Source organism: Martes martes, assembly GCF_963455335.1.
Source record: "Martes martes genome assembly, chromosome: 2".
NCBI classification, from domain to species: domain Eukaryota; kingdom Metazoa; phylum Chordata; class Mammalia; order Carnivora; family Mustelidae; genus Martes; species Martes martes.
Window position 1 is genome coordinate 169,972,445 of NC_137889.1, and position 26,960 is coordinate 169,999,404.

General features: G+C 46.6%; 1 protein-coding gene across 2 annotated transcripts in view; it reads right to left on the reverse strand.

Moving 5' to 3' along the window:
* The window catches only part of RELL1 (RELT like 1), a 61,795-nt gene extending 35,368 nt beyond the window's left edge, over window positions 1-26,427 (reverse strand). The window contains exon 1 of one of the 2 annotated variants that reach the window (XM_080797306.1): window positions 26,235-26,427. In XM_080797306.1, the coding sequence (XP_080653432.1) occupies window positions 26,235-26,322 (88 nt within the window). In that variant the 5' untranslated portion in view covers window positions 26,323-26,427. Of the gene's footprint in view, window positions 1-8,947; window positions 9,143-26,234 lie in introns of those variants that run through there. The other variant, XM_080797307.1, reaches the window with a different exon arrangement.
* Between the last annotated feature and the right edge of the window lie 533 nt (window positions 26,428-26,960).

The following is a 26,960-nucleotide window of genomic DNA, read 5'->3' on the forward strand; positions in this document are numbered from 1 at the left end:
TTTTCCAAAATTCATCTGTTTTATACCAAGGTGGTAGAAAGATATAAAGCGGAGATTGTCAGCCATTTGGGAATCACAGACCCCTTTGGAAACCTATGTTGCTATGAAGGTTCCTATTCCAAAATTTTGCCTCTAAGTTCTATGGGCTCTGAACCCCAAGTTTATATAAGGGCAAGTGACTTGATAAGGATGATGCTCAAGTTTCTGCTTAAGTAATATGGTGGACATGCCATTCATGGAGATGGGAAGTAACTCAAAAAAAAGGAAGTTTGTTTGGTGTTGAATTTTACCTGCCTCTCAATTCAAACATTGAAGTACCCCCAAGTACCTCAGAATGTGACCTTATTAAAAGACAAGGTCTTTACGAAGGTAATCAAATGAAAATGAGGTCATCTGATTGGACTGAAATCCCACCGGAGTGGACCTCTGTCCTTATAAAAGGGGACATTTGGAGGCAGACAGGAGCAAAGGGAAAACACCATGGGAAGATAAAGTCAGATATGGGATGATGTTTCCAAAGGCCAAAGAATGCCAAAGATTGCCAGCAAGCCACCAGCAACTAGGAGAGAGGCATGAAATCGATTCTTCACAGCCCTCAGAAGGAAGCAACCCTGCCGATCTTGATCTTGGAATCCTAGCCTCCAGACTGTGAGATAAACTTCTCTTGTTTAAGCCACCCAGTTTGTGGTACTTTGTTAAGCCCTAGCAATCTAATATACTTGGCATGGAAAGGACTACATCACGAGTTCAGTTTTGAACACGTGGAGATAGAGGTACACGGTGAGGCTGGGGATGGAGGGTTGCAGGGAGAAAACCGGATGGAAATATCCATTGAGTGACTGGATCTACTCCATGAAGAAGCTGAGGAAGAGAAGCCAGGGCTCTCCTCTAGAACACAGAGGCCAGGGTTTCCAGAAGGAATGAGCAGAAGCCAGGGCTCTCCTCTAGAACACAGAGGCCAGGGTTTCCAGAAGGAATGAGCAGAAGCCAGGGCTCTCCTCTAGAACACAGAGGCCAGGGTTTCCAGAAGGAATGAGCAGATATCCAGGTCACATGCTGCAAGAGAGCAATTAAAATAGGAAGGAAATGGAAAACGGCACAGCCACTATGTAAAACAATATGGCGGTTCCTCACAAAGTTAAAAATAGAACTACCCTATGACCCAGCAGCCCCATTTAGCCTATTTATTCAAAAGGACTGAAATCAGGATCTTAAAGCCATATCTGCCTCCCATGTTCACCGTAGTATTTTTTACAACAGCCAAGATATGGAAACAACTTAAATGTTCACTGATGGCTGAACAGATAAAATACGGTCTCTATATACGATTGAATCCCATTCAGCCTTAAAAAAAGGAAATCCTGCCATAGGCGACAATATAAATGAACCCGGAAGATAGTATACACTACGTGAGAAAAGCCAGTCCCAGAAGGACAAATACTGCATGATTCCACTTTATGACCCATCTGAAGTAGTCAAATTTATAGAAACAGAGAGTCGAATGGTGGTTGCCAGGAGTGAGGGGAGGGGAAAATCGGTGGCCGCCATTCAGCGGTGGAATGCTTCCATCATGCTTTAGGACGCGGCGCCCGCTGTGAACAATACTGTATCCTGCACTTAAAATTTTGCTTAGAGGGTTGATCTCATGTTAAATGTTCTTAACACAATTTAAAAAAAGAAACGAGAAACAAACAACCTAAGAACACTCTTTAGAAAAAGAATCGAGAAGTACTCAGACCAATCGGGCAACAAGGAAGAACTCATGGGAAACCATCATTAGTTTCTAATTTAGGAAGCCACTGGAATTTTCTTTTAACTTTCTCCTTGTTGTACTTTACTCCCTGTTTTTCTGTACTTTCTTGAAGTAAACTTAAAAATCCCCAAATAAATAAATACATACATACAATGAAAAATTCAACTAAATTAAATTAAGTAGGAAGGAAAGCAATCCACGGGAGATCTTCATGGCCTTGGAGAGCACAGTTTTTCAGTTAGCCGGGAAGGTAAGACTAGATTCCCTGGGCTGAAGAATAGAGACCCGGCTCAGTTTACTCTTTCTGGAAGCCTAGTAGGAGCAAAAAAAAAAAGGGAGAGGAAGAAATTTCTGTTTGGAGTTTTGTTTTGTTAAGTGTCTGGAACCAATGTATGTACAGACAGAGCAAAAGGCAGAGACTGAGAGAGAATAAGGAGTGATGGCCTTAAGAAGATTTCCATATGAAGAAGATAGATTAAACACTGAAATAGGGGGAAAAAAAAAAAAGCAAACAAAACAAAAACGCCCACTTGTTCTAAAGCAGTGGGTCTGTGAGTCAGAGCCCTCACTAGTAGGCTGAAGGAAGTTGAAGGGGCAAGGTTCAGGGTATCCTCCATTTTCTCTCACAATAAATAAGAAGAGATGACATGTGTTGAGACCAGGGCACAGCAGGAAAGATCAGCCCGTGGAGAGAGGGAGGCCTGGCGGGGAGGCTGAGGGGACAGGAGAGGGCAGGGAAAGGGTGGTGCATGGTCATTCAGAGCACAGCCCAGAGACGCACCCCAATTCTCCAGCTGGGGTAACCCATGTGGAGAAGTCCATACAAGCTGGAGAGCCCAGCACAGTAAGGGACCAGCCATCAGATCGGAATGGATAGCAGACAGAGCCGTGGTAAGGAAGGGAATGGTTCTGGGTGAGATGGTGTTCCAGAAGAGACGGCAGCGTGGCTCAGAGCAGTCCCTGTCTCTATTACCACTGACAACAATAACCAGTACATTTACAGAGCACTTGCGAGCCAGCACTGAGCTAAGCACCCAGTCTTCACAATAAACCTAGGACATCGTTAGGAGACTAGTCTCACATTACAGATGGGGAAAGAAGACACCGGAAGGCACAGCAGCCTTCCCAAGGTCACACAGCTCCTCTGTGCCAGTGCCTGGATTCCAAGCAGACAGCCTGGCTCCTGCCCACGTTTCTGCTGTTTCCTCTTACCTTCTGGAAGCCTTGGTCTCTGCACATGTAGACCTGGGCCTCTGACTGGGCACCATCCAACTACAAGCACCTGTGTAAGGTATACTTCAATTCGTTTTCTTTCAACAATATTTCATCATGTAGCGACTTTTCTGTTAAAGTGCGAAATGCTGGCTCGCTCTCCTATTTCACAACTCAGATTCAAGGCTCCCCAAACTTCAAAACCACAGGGTTCCAAGAAGCAGGGCAGGAAGGAGGACAGGTTTTACAAACGCCCAACACCAGACTCCAAGGCAGCTTACGGGATGAACAACTACAAAACTGCTCTTGGGCGCCCATCGCTGACCTCTCTCCCCACTCCAACACCACGGCTCACCCGACAGAGTCCACAACCCCAGGTCCACTCGGCCTATTCAAAAATAAGCCCAGGGCCTCATCTCGAGTTTGCCTGCACACAGCAAGAGCCAGCAAAGCAGGAAGTTCTTGGCTCTCACCGATAAATGGGATTCCCTTCCACAACACTACAACTAAAAAGTGTTCCACAAAAGCCAGCGTTCATCAAACTCCTTTGGGTTTCTCCTAGACCTGGTCAGGTGTGGTGAGCTCACTGCATCGTGAAGACCCTCTCAACCGTATTGTGTTCTGCCAAGATCTCATTAAGAAGGTCACAAAAGAAGACGTGGTATTAAAAAAAAAAAAAGCTTGTAGACGGCAAGCAACTGAGGAAGAGGTCTGAGGAATGGCTCCACGCCCACCCTCAAAATCAAAAGCAGTTTTTTTTAGCTTGTTTCCAAATAATACTTGTATTTCCAGCGGACCTCAGTGGTCACAGGAGCCGAGAGGGAATAGCCTGGAAATGGCATTCCTCAAACCCAGTGGGCATAGCTCGAGGTTGCTGGACAATGGGGGAAGACAGAGCTAATAACTAGAGACTACAGATAAGAAGGTCCTTGTGACCTCTCCCAAGCAGCTTTGTTCCAACCAAGGAATACTTTGATAGTTCTGCTAGCTAGCCTGCCCCTTTAATCGGGAAAGGGTATGCATTCTCAGAATCTAGGGTTTCTCAGCAGGGTGACCCAGCCACTCTGTGATGGAAAAGGCGCTTGGCTAGTGTGCAGAGAACCCACACCAAGCTTGGTTGGAAAATTGCTTTGAATGAGACACACACACACATACACACGTCCTATTTTGTTTTTAGCGCAGACTCAAATCACAGTGCCCAAAAGCAATCTATTTTTGGTCTGGTTCACTAAGATCAATAGACAGACATTTCCCTAAAAAGGTTTTTCTTCATTCAGTTTTGCCGCTGGCCACCTCTGCGATTTGAACCCGTCGCCGTACCTCTGCGGACCTCAGTTTGCTCAGCTGAAAAATGTTGGGCCAGAGCCTGTGGCTTCCCATGGCTCCCAACATTCCCAGCCTTCTCCAGCCGCACCCACGAAGTGTGACTGGTGATCACAACACAAGCCCACCCACCCTCTTGGGTCCACAAGGCAACATCCAAAAAGCTTTGATAATTCACTTTACAGCAAAACCAGATCTGACGAACTCATCAAGAGGAAAAACCTGTTCCGATCTGACGTGATCAGACCACGTACGACCTCCATTCCGCTGAGTTTGCTGCATCAACATTAATGTATTTCCTCACACCTCTGAAGGGGGAAATTACATCGGCAGAGTTCCAGCCCTGGGCCCCGGGGGCTTGAGATGGTCACAACACTAGGAGGCAAGTACCATTCCTTTAGAGAAGGGGAATCGCAGGTTTGGGGGGGGGGGGGACGGTATGTCACTTGCCCAAAGGCACACAGTTACAAACTGGTAAGAGCCCGCACAGAAACCAGGCAGGAGCAGCCCACATGTGGCCTCCCCTCGAGCAGGACGGATCTCCTAGCTTCTGCAAAACAACCTCTTTAACGAAGTTACTTGTTTAAATGCAGTTTAAGTCAATTACATACACTAACATAAGGGGCAGAGGCAAAACAAATACGGCAAAATGCAATCATCCCCAAACGACTTCTATTTTTGGCTACAGAGAGAACCCAAGGCATAGAGCTTTTAAGACCATCCCTGACAATTCCAGCTCCTGCGACACGGCATGCGTGCAGATGAATTTAAAAAGCTTAAAATGTAAGGGGGGGACGAATGAGCTTATGGGGGGAACCAGGAAGACAACGAAGTCAGTATATATAAGTGCTAAACCTTGTCGTGAGGCTTCAGGCAGCTGCCAACTAATTGACAACTCCCAGATAAACAGCTGGTACAGCCGTCCCCTCCCGCCTCCGAAACTGTGACCCGGCAGGGAGGGGACATCCAGATAGGATCCAGCTGCCCAGCATCTACGTACCCATGACACGGAATCCCTCCCAGGGCATACAGTCACTCCGTTGCCATTGTTTTGTCCAAGTGCCCCGTAATAGTGGAGACCAGAGCTCATTCTGGACAGCAAAGACCACTCAGGGAGGAGACAGACGCCTAGATGGCTTCCCCCAGCAACACAAGCCTCCGTGAGCAATGTCCAGCCAGGAATCCCCAATTTACAGAAGCCTTCGGCTAAGAGGTCCCTTGAAAAAATGCGGCGGTCCCTGAGGTTTCTGCTAATACCCATGTGGGATCAGCTATGCCCTAGAGATGCCAAAATGAGGGCTCAGGGCAGCGGGAGCACCCCCGGATCTGGAGACAGGCCCAAAGAGTGGGAGAGGGAGACAGGGAGGGACCAGCAGCCGAAGATTTCAAAATACCGCCAGGGGCCAAGAAAGTTTCTTCCCTTCCCCAGTACTTGGCTACCTGTTAGCTTTTGTTAGAAACTGAAATAACCAAATGCAATATGGAATCCCTGACTGGAGCCTAGCTCAAGGCTTTAATCAATCATAAAAACTGCAAAGCAGCCATAAAGTATATTTTGAGGACAACTGAGGAAACTGGGTTAAGGCGGTATCAGGAACATTGCTGTTTATTTTTTCGGTATAATGATGGTATTGTGGTTATACAGAAGGAAGTCCTTAATCCCACAAGAGGCACGGCAGAGGTATTTAGGGAGAAATGTAATCATGTCTGCAACTTGATTTCAAATAGTCCAGCAAGGAAGTAGGTAGACAGATGGACAGTCAGGTAGACAGGGTGAGCGAGCGGATATGGCAAAACACTGAATCTAAGTGGTCAGTGTATAGGGCCCTACTTCATGATTCCTTCAACTTTCATATTAAAAGTTCACCAAGTCCTGTTTTATCATTTTTTAAACAGGCTTTGTGGGAGCCTAATTTTATTTTTAATGGGAAAATGCATTGAAATTTCCAACCCAATCACTCAAAAAGGAATGTTCAGAGCACAACCCAGCCTTCAGCTTTGGTTTCTTTGTATACGTACCAGAGGTGTGGGAAGGGAAGTAATTAGTGCGATCCAGGAAGAAAAGGGACTTTACATCAGGTTTCAAAAGAAAAACTGAATTTGGCTGGATAAAAAGGGAACAAACATTCTTGACAAGTAGGAGATTGAGGGGCAAAACGGAATCACTCCTGAACCCCAGGTAGCTACCAGAACAAAGGACTGAAACTAGGGGAAGGTCAGTATAAAGAAACAAAGATACTTAAAAATAATGACAGATACTGTAAAGGTTTCAATTGAAACCAGAAGGGGAAAACTAATTTTGCAGAGTCAGAGAAAGTCCCTAGCGTTCTCCACAATTCGGTTGGATTCCCCATTTGTAAGTTATTTCTAAAGGCTACAGAACTCCCTGACCAAACACAATTTCCCAAGGACGTCAGAAGATCGCACACAGACAATAGCCACAACCCCACAGCTGCTCCTTGAGAGAGGATTAACTTTAGGATCCCACTGGTTAGAGCAGCCAAGGATCTCAACTTCTGGATGATTCCTGAACCTTCCGGAGTCCTTCAAACAATGGTCTGCATTCAGAAGACAACAGAAAGCTCAACCAACCTGGCCTCCCTCTCCCTCCCAAGGTCAGCTTGCCAGTATCTGCCTCGGGACACAGGCCAGGAGGCCACCCACCACAGCTGCAAGGCAGGGAAGGCTGAAGGGCCCCCAGTGGACCCCGAGCTGCAGGGTACATCCTGGGGTGCTCAGAGAGGGGTGTAAGCAAGGACGATGCTCATGGTTCAGGGTTCTGCAGTTCAGACCCCAGCGGAATCCCCCTCTTGCTCGTTTTCTGTCTCCCCATTGCCCTGCCTCTCCTCCACCTGTCACCACTTTCAGCATCGCCGGTGTGGGGATTTTGAAAAATCTGACAGTCTTTGGCTACTGAGAGCACTGCCTGTCTTCCGGCGAGGGGCTGGACGCCTGGAGGAGAGACGTGAGAGACACACTTACTTTCCCCTTCTGCATCTTTCAAATTGCAAATTACATCCAAATGAGAAAGTAATGGAATCCTTTTAAAAAGTCATTTGTTTGAAGTGACCTTAAAGCAACAAAACTTCAGAAATCTAATCTTCACTTCAGATCCTCTGAGATGGGTGGTATGTTATGAAGAATGAGTTGCTACACTAAAGTGATCGTAACGGCAGCATTTACTGAGTGTTTGCAGTGGGACAGGCACTGCTATGGATGCTTCCTGGACAATGTCATTTCATTTCCACAACATTTGTAAGGGAGGTGCTCTCATTACCCCCCAGACCCCACACTCCTAGCCTCTGTCTCTCACAGGGCCTGGAAGAGTGGAGGTGGCCTTCGCTTTTATCTAGTGACACACACCTCACAGCAAACAGTAGGTTCAACCTTCAGCAGCTGATCACAGAGCCAGCCTGGAGCCCAGGCCCATATCCACCCTCTGTAATGCCCTTAAACCCTAAAAAAGGCCACCTCTCTCCCAATGACCCTATTATGTACCATAAATGTTAAAATCTGCATGCACCTTTTTTTACTGTAAGAGTCTTCTTCATGAAAAATGATTAAAACCAGCTAGAGCAAGATGCAATCTCTAATAAATTATTTTTTTAAAGATTTATTTATTTATTTGACAGACAGAGATCACAAGTAAGCAGAGAGGTGGGCAGAGAGAGAGGAAGCAGGCTCCCCTCTGAGCAGAGAGCCCGATGCGGGACTCGATTTCAGGACCCTGAGATCATGACCTGAGCCGAAGGCAGAGGCTTAACCCACTGAGCCACCCAGGCGCCCCTCTAATAAATTCATTTTTTAAAAAAGATCTCAGCAGCATAAAATTATCCACTGTTAATTTTTCACTGCAAAAGCAACAGATCGTCCTAAAGTATAACGTTATATTACCCCACAGTAACTACGAAGGTGAAAGGAACCCTTTTTTTTCCCTATTGAAAAGCATCTTGTTCACAGAGGTATGTTTTCACATTATTATTAAGTATTGTACTTAGAAGCAATTCAACAGTTGACACAAATATAATATGTACTAACAGTGCTAGTTACATGGCATCTACAAGTCTTCCAGAAATAGAAGGAAGGGACAGAAAGCAAGGGACGGCAGAGGAAAATCTTCCATCACACATATAAGCTACAGACACCATACAAGATATAGAAGTTCCTACCCAAATGACACTTGAAGCTTTTATAGTCATCATTTTATGGAAACCTCTAACCCCAAGAAGGTAGCCAAGAGGGTAGATGAGATCCTCATTTTGCAAGTAAGTCAGTGGCCTAACATGACATCACTGGGTAGAGGCAGGGAAAGGAGGCAGACAGAAGAACCACGACTCACACGTGTGGACACCGTCCCCACCCCCTTCAGGGTAACACACATCACCGGGGCATTCAACTGTGGTCAAAGCGGGGAAACCCAAATGTGACACAGAACTCATAGGAAGGAGCGCCTGAGGGGCTCAGTCGGTTAAGCGGCTGCCTTCCGCTCAGGTCATGATCCGGGGGTCCTAGGATTGAGCCCCACATCGGGCTCCCTGCCCAGTGGAGAGTCTGCTTCTCCCTCTCCTTCTGCCCCTCCCCCTGCTCATGCTGTTTCTTTCTCTCTCAAATAAATATAACCTTAAAAACAAACAAACAAACAAACAAAAAAGAACTCACAGAAAAACCCTGGTGTAAGTCAAACGCCCTTGTTTTCCCAAGCGGAGGGGAGGGTGTCCTGTTCTTGCCCCTCTTCATCCTCACAGTTCTGGAGCGCGGTGCTGAGCACCTTAACCCTTTGCGACGCAGAACCTGTGAAACTGGAAAGGCAGACTCTATCCCCTCCCAGAAGGGCTGCCGGGTCCCTGAGTGTCCGCTTTCCCCGTAACTTGATCAGCAGTTCGGTCAAGATGCTATTTGTAGGACAGAATGTCTGCTGTACTTACCCCTTTGCCAAATACTGACAGTTCTTAAAAAACAGAAATAGATTATTTTCGGACCTGGACAACTGATACAGCCCGTAGCTTTACACACTTGTTGGGTAAGTCCTTTCTGAACGACGTTAATATATCAGCGAGCCCCTGTGCTCATCGAAATCAACAGAAGGTCACCGTTAGCAAAGACTCAAAGGAAGGCTGCAGAGAACGGCACATCCCTAAACCCAGCTTGGGGAACTGGCCCTCAACTAGACTTTCATGGGAGTCCATGACATTCCAAACTGCTAGATCCATAAAGGGACGGAAAGTCAGGAGAGGCGTTCACATACTCTTACCAAAGCCACTGCCCACATTTCACAGAGCTGTTCGTGTGCATTCCAAGAGCCCAAGCAGGGACAGGGCTAGAAATTATTTAAACTAGGGGAGAAAGCTAACGGCAAGCATCAGGTCCAAGTCACCCAAGAAGAGGACAGACCCAGCTGGCCTGTTTCTAGCAGAGACAGCAAGGGCGAGGGTGAGGGAAGGGGGTCCCTCAGGAACTACGGACTCCTCCAGATCTTCCCAAGGAGGGAACTGGCCCAGAGGACCAGGCCTCCGGGACCTAGGTCCCCGGTTTCTGGTACAGCCCGCCCCTGCCAGGGTCGGAGTTCAGCCAAGCAGTTTCCACCGTGCAGAAGACAACATAAGCTAACCACGTGGGAAAACAACGGGGTGTTGCCGAGCCGGCTGGAGCTAAGGAAAGGCTTCAAGGAGGAAGACAGGCAGAGGGAGAGAGGCAGACAGACTGACTGTCCCGTGGAGTGCTAGGGTTCACCAGGGAAGGTCATGCACTCTAGCCCCAACAGCTAATAGCTGCGGACCTCCACTGAGTGCTTAACACGTGCCCGGCGTCTTTACTCCCATTATCTTTTTTTTTTATTGTCATGATTCTGAGATAGGCATTATTACCAAACCTGTCTTAGAAATGGGGACATGAAAGAACGAAATATTGAGGTCAAGGTCACTCATCTGGGGAACGGCCAGGATCCAAACCGAGGTCTGTGGCAAAGCTGCTCCCTGGAAAGAAAGAAGCAAAAGCAGGAACCAGCTTGTTCTCTGCTACCTAGGGTTCATTCAACTTGCTTCTTAGCTCTGTGACCCCAGATAAGTCAATTCATGTCCCTGTGCCTCAGTTTCCTTATCCCTAAAATGCAGATAATAAGAGAATCGTTTCTGAGCATTAAATGAGATGAACATGGGTTTCCCCACCTGCCTAGCACAGAGTAAGTGCCCAATAAATGGTAGTTTTTAACCGCTGCTACAATCGTTCCCAGGGGTAGTAAGTGTATAAAGGCTGCTAGCCTCACATAGCTTACAGCTCAGCTGGGGAAACGAAACCAACACGTAGGAAAAGGCACGAACCCCAGGAGCCACACTGGAGGAGGTCGAGTTGGATATGGGGGGCTGAATCACTGCAAAAGCCCCACAGGTGGGGAGCACCTGCCACCACGGGGATCCCGGGGTAGCACCGCGAGGCCACGGCCACCGCTCCCGTAACCCCAATGCAGGGCCCGCACTTCCCTTCCTTCCAGGAACAGGAAAAGGAGCATGATTAAACAGAATGCTACAAAAGTCCTCAACACAGGATTTTCCCATTAGTCACACTCCGGCAGGCAGGGTTCCTGCAAGACAGGCACGTGGCCGGCCTCCTGGGAACACAGAAGCGGGAAGCCAAGATGAGTAAATTTGGAGCACCAAGGTCGAGTCCCCGTTGAAGTTCACAGACATAAAGCCGGGGTGGGGGGGGGGGGCAGCTAGGATACAAAATAAGATCACTTTGCAAAAAAGCAAAGTAGGGAAAGAGACGAAATTAGGAAAGTAAACAGAAGCAATTAGGAAAACCCTAGACACAGAAAACCTGAGCTTAAGGGGAAAACACAACGTGAAGCTCACTAGCACAAAACTCAAACAAGAACTCTTAAAACCAGCCCCAAGGGTTAGACCCAGAGAAAACTACTATTAATAACAGTCACGTATTTGTGCATACTTTGTAGAAATACCATTCCCAGTAAGTGACAGGGATGAACTCATTTAACCCTTACAATCACCCTATGAAGCAGGTACTATTTGTTTCCACTCCATTTTGCAAATATGAAAAGTAGAGCACAGAGAGATAAGTAACTTGCATCAGGTCACACAGCTGGCAAGTAGCTCTCATAAGATTTTAAATGAAGCAGCCGGGCTTGGGCTCGGGGACACCAGACTCTAGCCTCTACTGCCTCTGACATGTGAGTTAACAGTTCTGAAGCTCAGTAAATTTCCTCGAAATGGGATTATCCATAGCTCAACTCTAGTGGAGTTACAGTCTTAAGAAGGAAATCTATGGGTAATCATTACCTCATCTAGTTCAGCAGTAAATCTAGAATGACAGAATGGTTTTCCCTAGTGAGCCAATCATTGGGAAGGAAAATTCATTTAAGTTTTTTATTCTCTTTAAGTCAATCTACCTCTATTTTTTTGTATCAAGTACTAAATTGAAAAAAAATTCCTGCTGTCATTTTTAAAAAGCAAAATCAAAAAGGCATCCTGATACACATTTAACACTGTTACAATTGTTGATTACCCGGAAATCCTAAACTTCCCTTCCACTTTTAAAACAATAGAAACAATCCCTGTGAAGAGATCAGATCTGCCATATCCCTTTGTCTAAAATTATATCAATTGTAAATGAAAAACATTAAGTGAAAAAAAAAAACCACAAAGCAGGATCTTGAGCTAACAAGATCCCAGTTTTACTGAAGAAAAAGATAGCAAAATGTTTACACTAGTTATCTCTGTGTGGTAAGATTATGTTATTTTAATTTCTTTTTAGTGTTTTGTATCTTTTGGTGGTGGGAAATGGTAAGCACCTTTTTCTTTTTCTACTTCTTGCATTTTCTAACATGTCTTGATGACAATCACTATAGTTTGTTGTGTTTTTTTTGAAACTGCAGATAGAAGTCAATAAGAAACCCTCCTTACTATGAAACTATTGTCACTATAGGTCAAAAATGGTCAAATATTGGTGATTTCATATGGTTCAACCTAAGAGTAATATTAATGCCATAGAGGTAAACCGTGATTCTGGAAAACCCTTAGAAAGGAAATTACTTGTAAGTGCAATCCCTAATATTTACATACTAGATATTTCCACTGACTGGAGGCAGAGACAATGCTATGAAATCTTGGAGTTACACAAGACAGAAGGGTCAAAGAAAACCACACAGTGGTGTAACTTCTACTTTATTACACTATAAAACACAAGGTGAGTATGTAAACCAGAAAGGCACTGGCCTGATAATTTCCTTTCTTTCCCCCTATATTTCTTTAAATGCCTTTTGAGTCCTTATCTAAATGGTAAACCCCCACAATTTCAAAGAGAGTCCTCCAGGAGTAATGTTTTAATATCATGAGTTGGTTTTTCCAAACAGGAAAGACTTGACTGTTTCATTTTCCAACAATCAATTCTCTATCACCAGCTGGGTGTCCTACAATTCAATTCAATTCTGACTCTAACCACTGGAGCTAGTGCCAACCCCACAGGTTTAAGGGCTCCAACCCACAAGATGGCCCCACTTCAGCCACCAGTGGCAAATGGTGTCCCCAAGCTAACCAACGACAAATTCGGAGATTTTCATGATCTTCCTCAGGTTGGACCATTTGCTAGAATAACTCACAGAACTCAGGAAAATTCTAACACCTAGGATTACAGTTTGATTATAAAGGATATGTGACTCAGGAAGGGCCAAATGAAAGAGATGCACAGGGCAAAGTGTGGGGGATGGGTGGGGGCAGGGTGGGGGCAGGGGGGGGCGGGGGGGAGGGTGAAAAAAGGGCTCATTATGAATAACAAAAGACACTCCTAGCTCTCAAAAGATCCCAAGGGTTTTAGGAGGTCTGTGTCTGGGAACCAGGGACAAATACATGTAAATTTTATTATTCCACATGGACTCGAAGTCTAGAGTCTTTGCTCATTTATGTATCAAGATAAAGCACTGAACAACATGGAAAAGATCAACTATTTTATCATATGGTTGAAGCGAAAGAATGCTCTTTGTCTTCCCCCTTCCCACTCCCACGCAGGAACTAAGTCAGGTCACAGCCACTGACCGTGAAACTACCATTTCCATAATCTGGAGGTGCCTAATGTATACTAGTATATAATGTATATGTATTATATAATGTATCCTAGTACTTCCAAGCAGATTATTATCCTCTCCCCAAATCAACTTGGTCACGTTATTGTAAAACAAACAAACAAAACAAACAAACAAACAAACAAATACAAAAAACCAACCAAGGGACAGAAATGACAAGGAGATGAAGCCCTTAGCCAAGCAGGGCTTTAGAAATCTTCCCAGTGCTGATCTGCAGTTTTACTTAAAGACACTGCTCTACACATGGATGGCCAACACTGTCCTGACCTGAAGGGAAGAGAGAACAATGAGAGCCTGACCAACAATAGGGGGAAAGAAACAGAAATGCGCAACAGTCTTCTGAAAATAAATGCATAATGATGAAGAATTCAGAAGTCAAGCTGATTTGCACAATGTCAGAGGATTTACTGTAACAAAAACAAATACACAATTAGCTAGCTTTCACCCTTAATGAACATTTCCTGGCCCTCACACCATCAAGACTGAACGCCGCCCTTACTTCATGATTCCAGTTTCCAGCACTCCTTAAACTTTGAAAAACTGGTTCTCTCTCTCTGTCCTAGGTACTGTATTAAACCTATACACTATGTGTCCTATTTCTATCACTTTCTATCACAAAGGACCATATTATTCATTTAAATGCCAAACAATTCTGAGATGCATAAAGAACAGATGTTCTCCTCACCGTCGCCCCTCTGCCCCCCACCCTTCCCTCCCCCCATCTCTCTATCTCTCTCTGTCTCTCAGTGTCTCCAAAGAGGAAACTTAGAAACAAGGAGAAGAAACAGCAGTATCAGCTGACTTGCTGAGGTACTGGGGCCATGTCTCAAACTCAGGACTTAACGGAGCTCAGCCTCTGGGGATCGGCCATCACATCCCAGGAATAGGCGGGGGCCCCCCTTCCGGTCCCCCATCCTCCACTCCACCCTGCCTTCGTTCCCCACTGCCTGCACAATACAGGGCGTAGTTTCTGAGCTCCACAGCCTCGCCTCAGTCTCCCCTCTTTTCACTGTGCAACCGTCCGTTCATACCGGGTCTGCACTAACTTCTCCTGTCCTGCCTCTGCACCTTCACACAGGCTGTTCCTTGTGCTGCCCCTGCCGCCCCTCCACTCCCTTCAGCGTCCACTTACAAGGCCAGGCTTTCGGCATGCTGAAGTCCTTTCCACCTCTCTTATCAGAAGGCAAGTCCCTCTTCTGGGATCCCACACACCACTCTGTAGTTCTTGGATTGTACCAAACTCATTCTCCATTATTCTACAATGATTTGTATTCAGAGCTTATCTTTCCCTTCTGAATCACAAGTTTGCAGAGCACAGAAACCAAGCTTGTTTTTTCTTTTTTTCTTTTTTTTTTTTTAAGGATTTTATTTATTTATTTGACAGAAAGAGATCACAGGTAGACAGAGAAGCAGGCAGAGAGAGAGGAAGGGAAGCAGGCTCCCTGCTGAGCAGAGAGACCGATGCCCAGGACCCTGGGATCATGACCCGAGCCGAAGGCAGAGGGTTTAACCCACTGAGCCACCCAGGCGCCCCACTTTTTTTTTTTTTAACATACTTACACAATACCTAATAATATCTCAAACAAGGCCCTTTGTTTTTTAAGGAATTGCATGCTGCTTGTAGGGAATATCTACCTGTTTCATCTACAGAGACAATTAAGACACTAACTTGGCAATCGTGCGCATGAAGTAGATTTTACCCTGGGAACCCAGCTTCTCGGCTCTATCACCTGGCTTCCAGCAACCTTTAATGCATCTTATTTCTAGCCTGGCTTGTTTTGTGTTTTGCCTTTAATTGAGGAGGAGGAGGCTGGAAAGAACTGAGGAAGCTGCAAAGGAATTAAGGCTCCTACACGCATATAGCACAAACATGCGAAGAAAAATGAAGGAATGCCTGCTCATTAGCCATCTGCCAGTTCACCAATGCCAGGAAATTCCGGACTGCTGTTTTTATAACGTAGATAATTCACACGATTGTGTTGGAGACTTCCAGCTATGAAGAGCTTTAGAACATTTGAGAATGAGCGTTCCCAAGTTTTATCATGAGACAGAAAGCCCAGTGAATTTTTCAAGCTTCCACCCCGTACAGGAATCTCACAGAACCACGTTATGTCTGTATCTATGCACGGGGGAGGAAGGCATGTTGCTGATATTGAAAAGGATTTTTTGTTTGTTTTTTTAACTCTACAGATCACATGGCATTTTATGTATAGGTTCTTTATGAATCTTCAACCACTCACAGCTAGACTTATCTGGCCTGTTAAGAAGGTAACGGCTTGGGACGCCTGGGTGGTTCAGTCAGTTAAGCATCTGCGTTCAGCTCAGGTCATGATCCCAGGGTCCTGGGATCGACTCCCAAGTCGAGCTCCTTGTTCAGTGGGGAGTCTGCTTCTCTCTCTCCCTCTGCCTCAGTCTGCCTCCTTGTTCTCTCTCTCTCTCTCTCTGTCAAATAAATGAATAATATCTTTTTAAAAAAGTGTTTAACAAAAGAAGGCAATGGCTTAACTGTCTAATTTGTGTCCTTTTAGGAAACTGAGGTCCATTTTTCCTTAACAGTCCCCTCATGCCAAAACTTTTAAAAAATTCATTTGTAAACCTGATGATATGTAAATCAAATTATTCCATTCAAAGATTTACTGTAAAAGCAAAAGGATGATTCCTAAAGGATTCCTTGGAAAACGGCCCATTTTCCACTAAAAAGCAAAATCTACACTCAATTTCTGATGCCTCTGTTTCCTCTTTAAGTAGATGGACCTATGGTGGGGAAAAAAAAAAGGAAAAACAAAAATTAAATATACACTCTTCCTTTTACCTGTGGTGCTGCACACATAGTCCATACAATTTCACATGGTAATAACAATAAAGAACATTTGAGAACAAGGAACATCCAGCTAGCTGTGGTTTCCCCTCCTTGGTGACATGAGTGAGACATTTCACTTCTCTTGAGCTTGGTGATTCCTCAGTAAATCTGTTTCCTCATCTCTGCGAGACAGAGACGACAGCCGCCTGCACCTTAGAGAGCTTTGCAAGAATCTGATGAAGCCGTGAAAGTCTTGAGCGTGTCTTCTATGTTCTGCTGCCTCAAGGAGCACTGGTCAGACCAACACAATGAGAACTGCCCAGAATTTAATGTTTAATAAGACAGAATGGATGCAACAGGCCTTCACGGACTGCATGTGTCCATTCCCAGGAGCTAGAATCATAGGGAACACCCAGGGAAGGCTTCTTGGGAGGGCTACCCTTGCTCTCAGCTTGAAGGATCGGGGGAGAACGGGATATGGACAGCGCGCCAAGAGGGGAGGGGTATCCCGGTTAAGAGGAACACAGCCCCCTAATTCTTCCCCGTCCCCCCTCCCCGCTCAGGTACGATACCCAGGCAGCACCACCTGGGAGATGGGTGAGGACAGCAAATCCTCCAAGTCCCCTCCCACCTCCACTGATTCACCCTCTGGGGTGGGGCCCAGGGACCCATCTGTGTTCTGAGGAGACAGACCTCTCACCTCCTCTCTTCCACTGCCCCCACCCCACCCCCATCCTCCCCACCTCGCTAATGCCGACGTTTCTACCAGTATCAGCTTGAACGTCATTTCCTTCCCAAAGTCTGGCTCATACCTGTACTGGCCTCTCACCCCACCCCCAGCCCCAGGTTAGGGACTTGGGCCACGTGCCATGCATATTAAAGACACTTGACCATTACTGCCTGCTCTACCGTTTTCCTGAGATGCTGCTAGCTCCGTGAAGGCACGGCCGGAGTCTGTTTTGTTCACACCGCTTCATCCCCCACGCCTCGCGCACGGTAAGGCCCTCTACTAACATCTGCTGAATTAATAAATATATCACCCGTGAAACAAAGGTATAAAAGAAAGACAGAAAGTATTATGGAACATGATAGACTTGCATTAATAGACGCCTTTGGTGTACGGGTCCCAGAAACACAACTGAATTTAGTTCACCTTTGAAAAGAGTTTCATGAATGGATTTGGGTTTGGAAAACTTTTGCTTTGAAATTTTTGACCGACACTTCCAAATATATCAATGTCCTACCGCACTGACCCGATGAAGCAGTACTTTCTTCCTTCTATTGTCATTCTTTTTTTTCTCAATGACCAGATTTTTCCACCTCAGGCTTTGGGAACAATATGGCCCATAGAAGCTGGCAGACAAAACAGCCTCTTATTAATTCAAGAAGGGACGGAGAGAGGAGACTCTAGCTAACATTCGCGGGTGAACATTGGAAAGCCTAATCCTTCACTTTATTGCAAACAAAGAGCTGAGACAGATACCTGGATTCCTACTCTGGCTTGCTTCCTTCCAGTATTTAAGTGTCTGCTCTGCTCTAGGTCCTGGGCTTGGATCTTAGCCGTGGACAGTGCCCAAGACACATGCACAGGCCCTCCCCTCACCAAACCTAATGGCCTGTTCCTCTATCTACAGGCTAATGCTGTTGCTGACTCCCACGGGCCACTGAACTCCTTGGGGCTCCGTTTCCCCATCTGCAAAGAGAGGCAGTTAATTACAAGATGACGACCAAAATCCCCTCTGCTCTAACAAGGGTTTTATGACTAAAAACACCGCAGTCGCTCTGTAAGTCAGTTAGCCAACGTCATGCGTCTCAAGTCCTGCTCAGCCAGATCCAGAGAGCTGAGAAACCGGCAGCAGGACCAAGGGCATGAATGTGGCCCAAGAAGCCTTGTCAGAAGCTGCAGAAGTGGGGCCACTTCAATGGGGAGCCAGCTTCAAGGCAATGGGAAGACTCCTGATTAAAGGAGCTCCCTTAAGTCTTGGCTAGGCCTACGGGGTCCTCAATTCTAAATAAGCTTTGAGGAGATGGTCAAGGTCCCTTCTAGCCCTAATGGTACAGAATTCTACCTCCTCATTCCAATACGTGTTTTTCCCAGCGCCACCAAGCAATAATTTTATCCTGAGGCTATTTACCTGGATAGATCATCAGTGCCGCAGGTTAAGGACTCAGTCCTACATGACTGCCCCTCCCCCACCTTGGATGCCAGGTTCAAGTCCAGGTCGTCGCCTCGTGCCTCTGACCCACAAGGTTATAAATTAGAGGTTCCCACAACAACCCCCTACTCAGGTGCAATTAATTTGCTTAAAGCAGCTCACAACACTGAGAGAAATATTTGCCTTACTTGATCACCGGTTTATGAGAAAAGATCCAACTCTGGAACAGCCAGATAGGAGAGACATATATGGTAAGGTGTGGGGGAAGGATGGGGAAGGCCCAGGCTTTTCCAGACACGCTACTGTTCTCCAACTCCTCCAGGCGTTCCCCAACACAGAAGCTCCTCAAGTCTTGTTGTTCAAAAGTTTTTTTAAAGCACTTAATCAGACACTCTCTATGCTAACTCTTCCCGCTCCCAGAGGTGAGTGGGGGAGGCGGCCAGTTCCAGTCCTCTAAACACAGGGTCTTTCAGAGGACCAGCCCCATCCTGCGGCTACCTAGGGTACCACCCTGAGTCCAGAACATTCGCTCCCGGGGGCTCCTCATGAATGACAAAAGACTCCCCTACCACTTGGAGACTTCTCAGGGTTTGAGGAGCTTTGTGCCAGGAACTGAGGGCAAAGACTAAAATCTATTTCTTTTTTTTTTTTATTTTTTTTAATTTTTTATTTATTTATTTGACAGAGAGAGATCACAAGCACGCAGAGCAGCAGGCAGAGAGAGGAGGAAAGAGGCTCCCCGCTGAGCAGAGAGCCCGATGCGGGGCTCGATCCCAGGACCCTGAGATCATGACCTGGGCCGAAGGCAGAGTCTTTAACCCACTGAGCCACCCAGGCGCCCCTAAAATCTATTTCTTATTAAACCACATTCATCACAAGATTCTACTTCAAGACAACACTCAGTAGTAAGCGATGAGAAGAGGAGCAATGATGAGTCCAACCCTGTATAATCAGAGTATGTCAGGAGGATGATCACATCAAATGCTAGTCAAAATTTCGTGCCTATACTTTCGGATCAACTGGCTCGAGATACCCAGATAACTGATGAACCTTCCAGAACTCTTCCAAAACAAAGTGTCACATTCTACCCAGATAAATGGTTTCTTTTCCTTTTGCCTTTTGCCTTTCTCTCCTTCCTTGCCTAATTTTGGTAGCCAAGGGTTCACCCCACATAGCCCCTGCATCCCAAGTGACCTCCCTGCCAAGCCCACGGGTCTCTATTCCTCCCCACTCTGGTGCTGCCCAACATGGCTTCCTCAGCCCCCACCCCTGCTGTTACACAACCAGCTTCAGCCGGGCTGAAGCCGGAAGAGATAGGGGATGCCTTGGGCAATAGCAGAGGACCAGAAAAGAAAATGCTGGAGCGGTGAGGAACTTTGTCTCACCGGTTGTGGTGGTGGTTCCTATCTGGCTCAGGACAAAATAAATATACTTTCCTGGCACTTACTGTGTGCCAAACACTGCACCATGAACTCTTGTGTTTTCACTCATATAATTGTCACCACAACCCCATGAGGCAACTCCACCATATTTTCTCCCTAATACAGATGAGGAAAGTGACTCAAATATTTTTTTCCCTCGGTAACATGGCATTGTATTTAGCGGTCAAAATGCATATACACACGAAAGCGCCAACAGAATGAAGGGAGGGGAGAGTCCTAAAGCTGCAGCTGTTTAGAACGCTGGGACGAGCAGGGGGACCGGGTGGCTCAGTGGGTTAAGCACCTGCCTTCCGCTGGGGTCATGATCTGGGGTCCCCATCTGGGATGGAGCCCCGGGTCTGGCTCCCAGCTCAGTGGGGAGCCTGCTTCTCCCTCTCTTCACAGCTTGCGCTCTCCCTCCCTATCTCTCCCTATCTCTGTCTCCCTCAAATAAATACAATCTTAAAAAAAAAAAAAAAAAAAGAATACTGGGATGAGCAAAGACAAGAAGGTGGGGGCTTTGGGGGATGGCAAAGCCTGAATAGAAAACCAGCTGCCCTGAGTTCCACAGAATTTGGCAAAAGGATTCTCAAGGAGAGAGGACTGGCCCAGAAACTCAGTTTGCCTGGGTTATCTGCCACCCTCTATCCATCCCTCCCTCCCCAAAAAGTCCTTGGGCAGATTCTGGGTTTTTTCCTCCCTTACAAAGACAGCCATGTCAGTAACTGGCAGAAGAGAGCAGAGGGGAAACACAGCCTAGCTTCTCCATAAAGTTGCCATTATCATGGGCATCCATCCCCAGAGCCACCGAGAAGACACAAAACCTCAGCTTTGCCCAGGTTTCTGTATTTTAGCAGATTCCACACTAGGATACCAAAATAGTGCTTCTTTTCATGAGGTAGCACTCATTTGAGGAGTTACTTTTCTCCATAGGATATTTTACTATTTTAAGCAGTTGTACATTTGGCTGCCCACAGACAAGAACAAATGAGTCATAGAAGAGGAAATGCAGGACCAAAATCCTTTACCTGAAAGCCTGGAGGTCAGATGTGCCTCGAAATTCAGACTTTCGTGATTCTAGAAAGGTAGCGCAATGCATTCAGCACACATTATGTAACACTCCGAAATCAAATTTACTGAGATTACTGTGGCAAAATTTAGCAATATTCAAACTAAGTGAAATAAATTCATACTATAGAATCTCATGCCGGTTCAAGTTAGGTTTTATCACCAATGGGTTATGCAAAAAAAGCCTCAAAAAACTTCAGGGCTTCAGAGCTTTTCAGACTTCAGAATTGTCCAAAAAGGATTACAGGCATGTGCACATGGCTCAAATACCAGAAAACATAGTCAACCTACCAGCAATCAAAGACAGACAGACAGAAACAATCAAGGTACCACGATTTGCCCTACAAATTAGCAAATGGGTTTTTCTGAGAAAATGCCAACAGTGTGAAAACTGAGTCCTTCAACCACTGCTGTGACAAGTAAACTGGGACTACCTTCAGACCACCGATAAAGGTGTCATCAATGGCCTCAAAAACATGAACACCTTTGACCCCAACATTGCCTTTCCAAGAACTCATTTTCCATGGACATCATCAATATCTAGACAAAGCTTTACACATAGACATTCACTGAAACAATTCCTTTGAGGGGCACCTGGGTGGCTCAGTCACTTAAGTGTCTGCCTTCAGCTCAGGTCATGATCTCAGGATCCTGCGATGGAGCCCCACAGGGGGCAGGCTCCCTGCTCAGCGGGAAGTGTGCTTCTGCCTCTGCCCCTCCCGGCTCATGCTCTTTCACCCTCTCTCTCAAATAAATAAATAATTTTTTTTAATTAAAAAAAAAAAAACTAATTCATTTGAAAATTCAAATTCAATTAAAAATAATTAGCAACAAGTGAAATCTAAAACAGAATCACAATGAGGTAAAAATCAGTGAATCCGTATAATAAAATATTATGCAGACATTTTTTGAGTAAGTAGGGAATTGGAGAGGCCTCATGTATAATATTAAATGAAAAACACATGATGGGGCGCCTGGGTGGCTCAGGGGGTTAAGCATCTGCCTTCGGCTCAGGTCATGATCCCAGGTCCTGGGACGGAGCCCCATGTTGCGGGACTCCCTGCTCAGCAGGAGTCTGCTTCTCCTTCTCTCTCTGCTGCTCTTCCTGCTTGTGCTCTCTCTCTCTCTCAAATAAATGAATAAAAACTTTTTTTTTAAAGATTTTATTTATTTATTTGACAGAGATCACAAGTAGGCAGAGAGGCAGGCAGAGAGAGAGGAGGAAGCAGGCTCCCCACTGAGCAGAGAGCCTGATGCGGGGCTGGTGTCCCAGGACCCTGGGATCATGACCAGAGCCGAAAGGCAGAAGCTTTAACCCACTGAGCCACCCAGGTGCCCCAAAATCTTAAAGATAAATAAAGAGAGGAAAGAAAGAAGGAAGGAAGGAAGGGAGGGAGGGAGGGAGGAAGGAAAGAAGGAAAACACTGGATATAAAATTATATTTGCATTATGATCCTATCCAAGCCAAAAAGAGAGAGAGAGAGAGAGAACTAAAAGGAAATGCTCTAACAGTGGCAAGTGCCTTGGAATAACAAGATCAAAGGGTGACCGTCTCCCCTTTAAATATTTAAATCTTGGGGAGAATTTTCCAAAAGGGCCAAGAGTAGTATATTTTAACTGAAGGGAAATGGAAAAAGGAGGCCTGTCTGCATAATTCCCAGTCAATGGCAACAAATTTATGAATCTGAGGAGTCACTCTGGGCTTTTATAAATGTACAATGAACCCATCTTTGCAAACCCACCCCCACCTCCAGAATGACAACCTTATAGGACGTGTGGTCTACATTTATTGGACAATTCAGCTGACATTTTAAGTCCAGCCTACTGGACACCATGGGGAAGAAATCCAGAAAGAAACGGTACGAAGGATAAGAGATACGCCACTTTGCCATTTGCAAAGACCTTTGAGAGACAGCAGCTCATTTGATGCTCACCGGCAGTCGGTAAGGTGGAAAACGACAGGAGCTGGCACACACACACCCATTTTACAGTTGGGAAAATAGAGTCATAGATAGTCACACTCCCCGAAGTGGCAGGGGCTCTCCCCGACTTCCAGGCCAGGGCTGTCTTAGAACATGAGGCTCTTTCCACTATATCCTGCCATTAGCCTCTTTGTTGGTGCTTCTTTATAAGTATCTTCATAGAAAGAGACATTTCTCACTAGCAAGACAACCAAAATGACTTACTAATAATAAAAATAGGCTTCAGAAGTGAACAGACCTGACTCAAGGTCAAAATCCAACTTGAACGTTTGAGTGACTCTTTCAAGTTAACTTCTCGGATACCCGATTTTCTCACCTATAAATACAGGAATAAAACCACACAGCTGACAGGGTGCTGAAGAATTAAATGATCTGAGCACTTAGACCAGAGTCTGCCCCAAGACAGGTATAACAAACACTGTAGTCCTTCCTCCAGAAAGAGTGAAATGTCTACAATGAATCAACTCCAGATTCTAATTTTAGTCCTTGTTGGCACACCAGACTCCTTATTCTACCTCCTATCAGGAGCCCACCAAATCTTTACCAGTTACTGTAGGGCCCTAAAATAATTAGAAACCACTCAACATAGTGGTTTCAACCAATGACAGTTTAAATCATTTTTTGTCAGTTTTAAATAATTTCTCTTTTGTCTTAACATGTAAGTAAACTTCAGCATCAGAGCCAAATTCTTTAAAAAGTAACAATGAAATTTTTGTTTCTATTGCCTGAGGCTTTGGCCTATCTCCTTTGAATGCAACTACTGAAACTCCCAAATCATCTGTTTGATTAATTTCTTTTAGGAGGGCAAAAGTGGGAGCAGAGAATGACAGGCACTTCTCAAATTTTTCATTTCCTCTTTAAATTAGATTTGGGCATGGACGCCTAAGCTCAAAACATTCCATCCACTGACTATGTTTATTATGTGACCACACAGCTTGGGTGCTACCTGGCCAAAGGAGAACCCAGAATTTAATAAAGCTTATCGTTAGCATCAGATGAGGAGTCAGGAGGCTGGATGAAAGCCCATATTGCTCTCGGAGAGCGCCCTTCTCTCTTCACCAGCCCTGGAACCTTTTCCACCCACTCCTTTCCAGAAGGCCATGCCCATTGTCTAGTAAGAGAAACTAATAAGCCCAAGGATTGAGTAACCAGAGACCTTAAGGGCATAAATAAGCCAAGATGTGGAAAACCATCCCTTCTGGTGCCTGTGGCATACAGTTTCGAATGCTGCTTCTGAGAGACAGAAGTTTAATGAGATTTTTCTCTTAAGCAGGAAGAGAAAGAGACATTGTCACTACCCACTGTGAAGTTATCTGTCCTTTTCTCTGCTTCCCAACTTCTGCTAACCACATGCTTACAATTTTAGGATGTCCAACAGTCCCTATCTTATAATCTCAACAAGACTGCTGAGGTTGATTTCCGTTCTATTTTCCCTCTGGGGAGAAGTGGGGTACGGTAGAGAGAATGAACTTTGGAATCAGGCAGGCGAAGTTATCGGAGATACGTATAAAGATACACACACACACACACACACACACCTCCTACTGGTTCTGCTTCTCTGACTGAAGGACTGATACATGGGCTGTGGGACTGGGCCAATTATTTAACTGCTGTGGGCCTCAGTTGCCTCCCAGTAAGAACGAACTTCACAGGGCTCTGAGAACTAAGTGTACGGGAAGCATATGAATCGCCTGACTCAGCCGAGCACTCAACACTGCTGCGTATCTCCTTCTCCCTGCTTTCCTAAAACATTCCCTATAAACATTAATACCGTCAGAGATTCCAAGGGGACCAGATGTTAGCTGGTCAGGACATCTTTTCTTCACACAAGCCTCAAGTCCCACGGGCACCTTTGTACTCAGTACTCTTTTTAGATACTTAGTTCTTCTTCAGTGGTAAACTTTCATCAAAAAACACTGCTCTGCAATTCAGTGGGAACTTTTTTCGTCACACTCCAGACGTGAGGGCAGAACATCGCTCAGAGATCCATCGAACACAAACCTACCCCAGAAATGGCCATCCCTCGCTGATAGTTGATTATCTGCATCCAATGCTGATTTTTTTTTTTTTCCTAACAATTTTACTCCCAGGTTAAGCTATTCAAACTCTGGGGCAACTAAGTACTGTCTACAACCCCAAGTCCAATTTGAACCTGAAGGTGCACCTACTTGTCTCAGCAATGACACACGGGGGGAAAACCAAAATCTCCCAACCAGTAATACATGTCACTAGCTTCCATTTCCCCAGGAGGGATGACTGAAGGAAATATGGGTCTGCTAATAAAGGCTCAAGAGACGTATTCTCCATCCTGTTGCCTTCCTAACATGTCCTGTTTTCTATGAAAAAGTGAAGAGCAAAGTGATAAGCCAGTTTTAAAACAGTAAGTGACTGGAATCTTCTCAGGAGTAAAGAGCAGTGTATGTGTTTTTATGGAGGAGATAGTCACGGTTGGAATGCTTCCAGATGCTTATTATTTGGACGTGAAGACTTGGAAGAGCTTGCTGACGTAACATTCCAAGCTGTGGTAACCCCAATTGGCCAAGAAGGTATGCATTTATTATTATTTTTTAACTAGTGCTGTCAAGTGGCAATTAAGAGGGAAGCTGGTGGCAAGGAATCCCTGGGGTCTACAGCCACAAAAACAAGAGTGTAAGACTGAACTTCTGTAAAAGTTACACCTCCTCTCAGATTTCAATTAAAACTCCTGCTCCAAAGTCGTCATTGAAGACAACACTTTATGGTCTCTGCTGGTGGCTTCCTGCTCTGACCACAGAAGGTTCCTTTGTGGTGACAGGAATTGACTCAAAGAAGAAAAAAAAAAAATGTAAGTTTACAAACGCGCCTTCCCTTTTTCCAAGCCTGATTTATCCAGGATATGTGGGGAAGACATCGGAAAGCCCCCAACCTGTTACAAGAATTCATCAACCACTAAAATTAATGAAAACTTGGAAAGGAAAGAAATGGAACTCCCCAAGGTCTTAAAATATAAAACAAAGGAGGGGGAGAGCTACGACAGAGCACCCGGTCGCTGGTGTCGATCTTCCGCTCGCGGGGCCTTTGAGGACAAGCGCGGCAAGGGGTCCGCGGGGCTCCAAGGTGCTTAGCCGGGCGGGAAGCGCAACCGGAGGAAGCCAAGCCAGGCCCGGTCCCTACACCCCGGACAGCTCGGAGGGGCGGGCTAGGGGTAACAGGTCCTCAGAGGAGCGGGAGAGAGGAGGGAAGGCGGGTCCCGGGCAAGCGGGAAGGGAGGGACGGGAGCGGTCGCCCCGCGCCGCACCCGGCCGGGGCCACTCTCCAACAGCCAGATGTTCAGCGTCGGGATCCCGCGGCTGTGCCAGGGCGAGGGCAGCTCAGGGCCCAGCGGGGCTGCCGTCCGGACCCCCCCCCCCGACTCCTCCCCAGCGCCCAGGCCGCGATGGGACACTCACCCGGGGCCACTAGAGGCGAACTCACGGTGCCTCCCACGAAGACGGCGGTGGCCAGGACCGCGGACCCCGAGAGTTCTCCTGGGGCCATCGCCGCGTTCCTTCGCCCTCCACCCCCGGGGCGCCGCGTCCCGGGATCCTGCAGACAGTGCAGCTGAAGAGCCGGCGACGGACCGAGTAGCAAGGCTCGGCCCCCGCGCGCGGTGAACCCCGCCCCGTAAAGGACTCTCCTCTCCGGCCCCACCCACCTGACTGGCCCCGCCTCTCCCCGCCAAACCCAGGGCTCCGCCTGCCCGCGAGCGAGCTCCACCTGTGGCCCCGCCCTCGTCCCCGCCCATCGCAGCCTGGCCCCGCCTCGCCCCGCGGCGCCCGCTTCCTTTCTAAATTCCACCGCAGCCTCGGCCGCTCGTATTAGGCCTAGACTCCGCCCCTCCTGTCCCGCCCACCGAGGCCCGACCACGCCTCCCTCCGGCTGCTCCGGTCCCGCCCACTTCTGCCTGGTCCCGCCTCTTCTCGCCGCGCCCGCTTGGTTTCCGAGTCGGGTTTCAGCGCAGACGCGGGGATTGCGCGGGAGCCAGGGGAGGGGGCAGGGACTTGGCGGTTCATCCGCCCTTCGCTGAGAGCAGGCGGGCGGAGGAGGAGGAAGAGGGACAGCGGGACAGGAAGCTCTAGATGGCCTGACTTGACCACCATCGGAGTGGGCATGATCTTAATTCTTTGTTGACATTT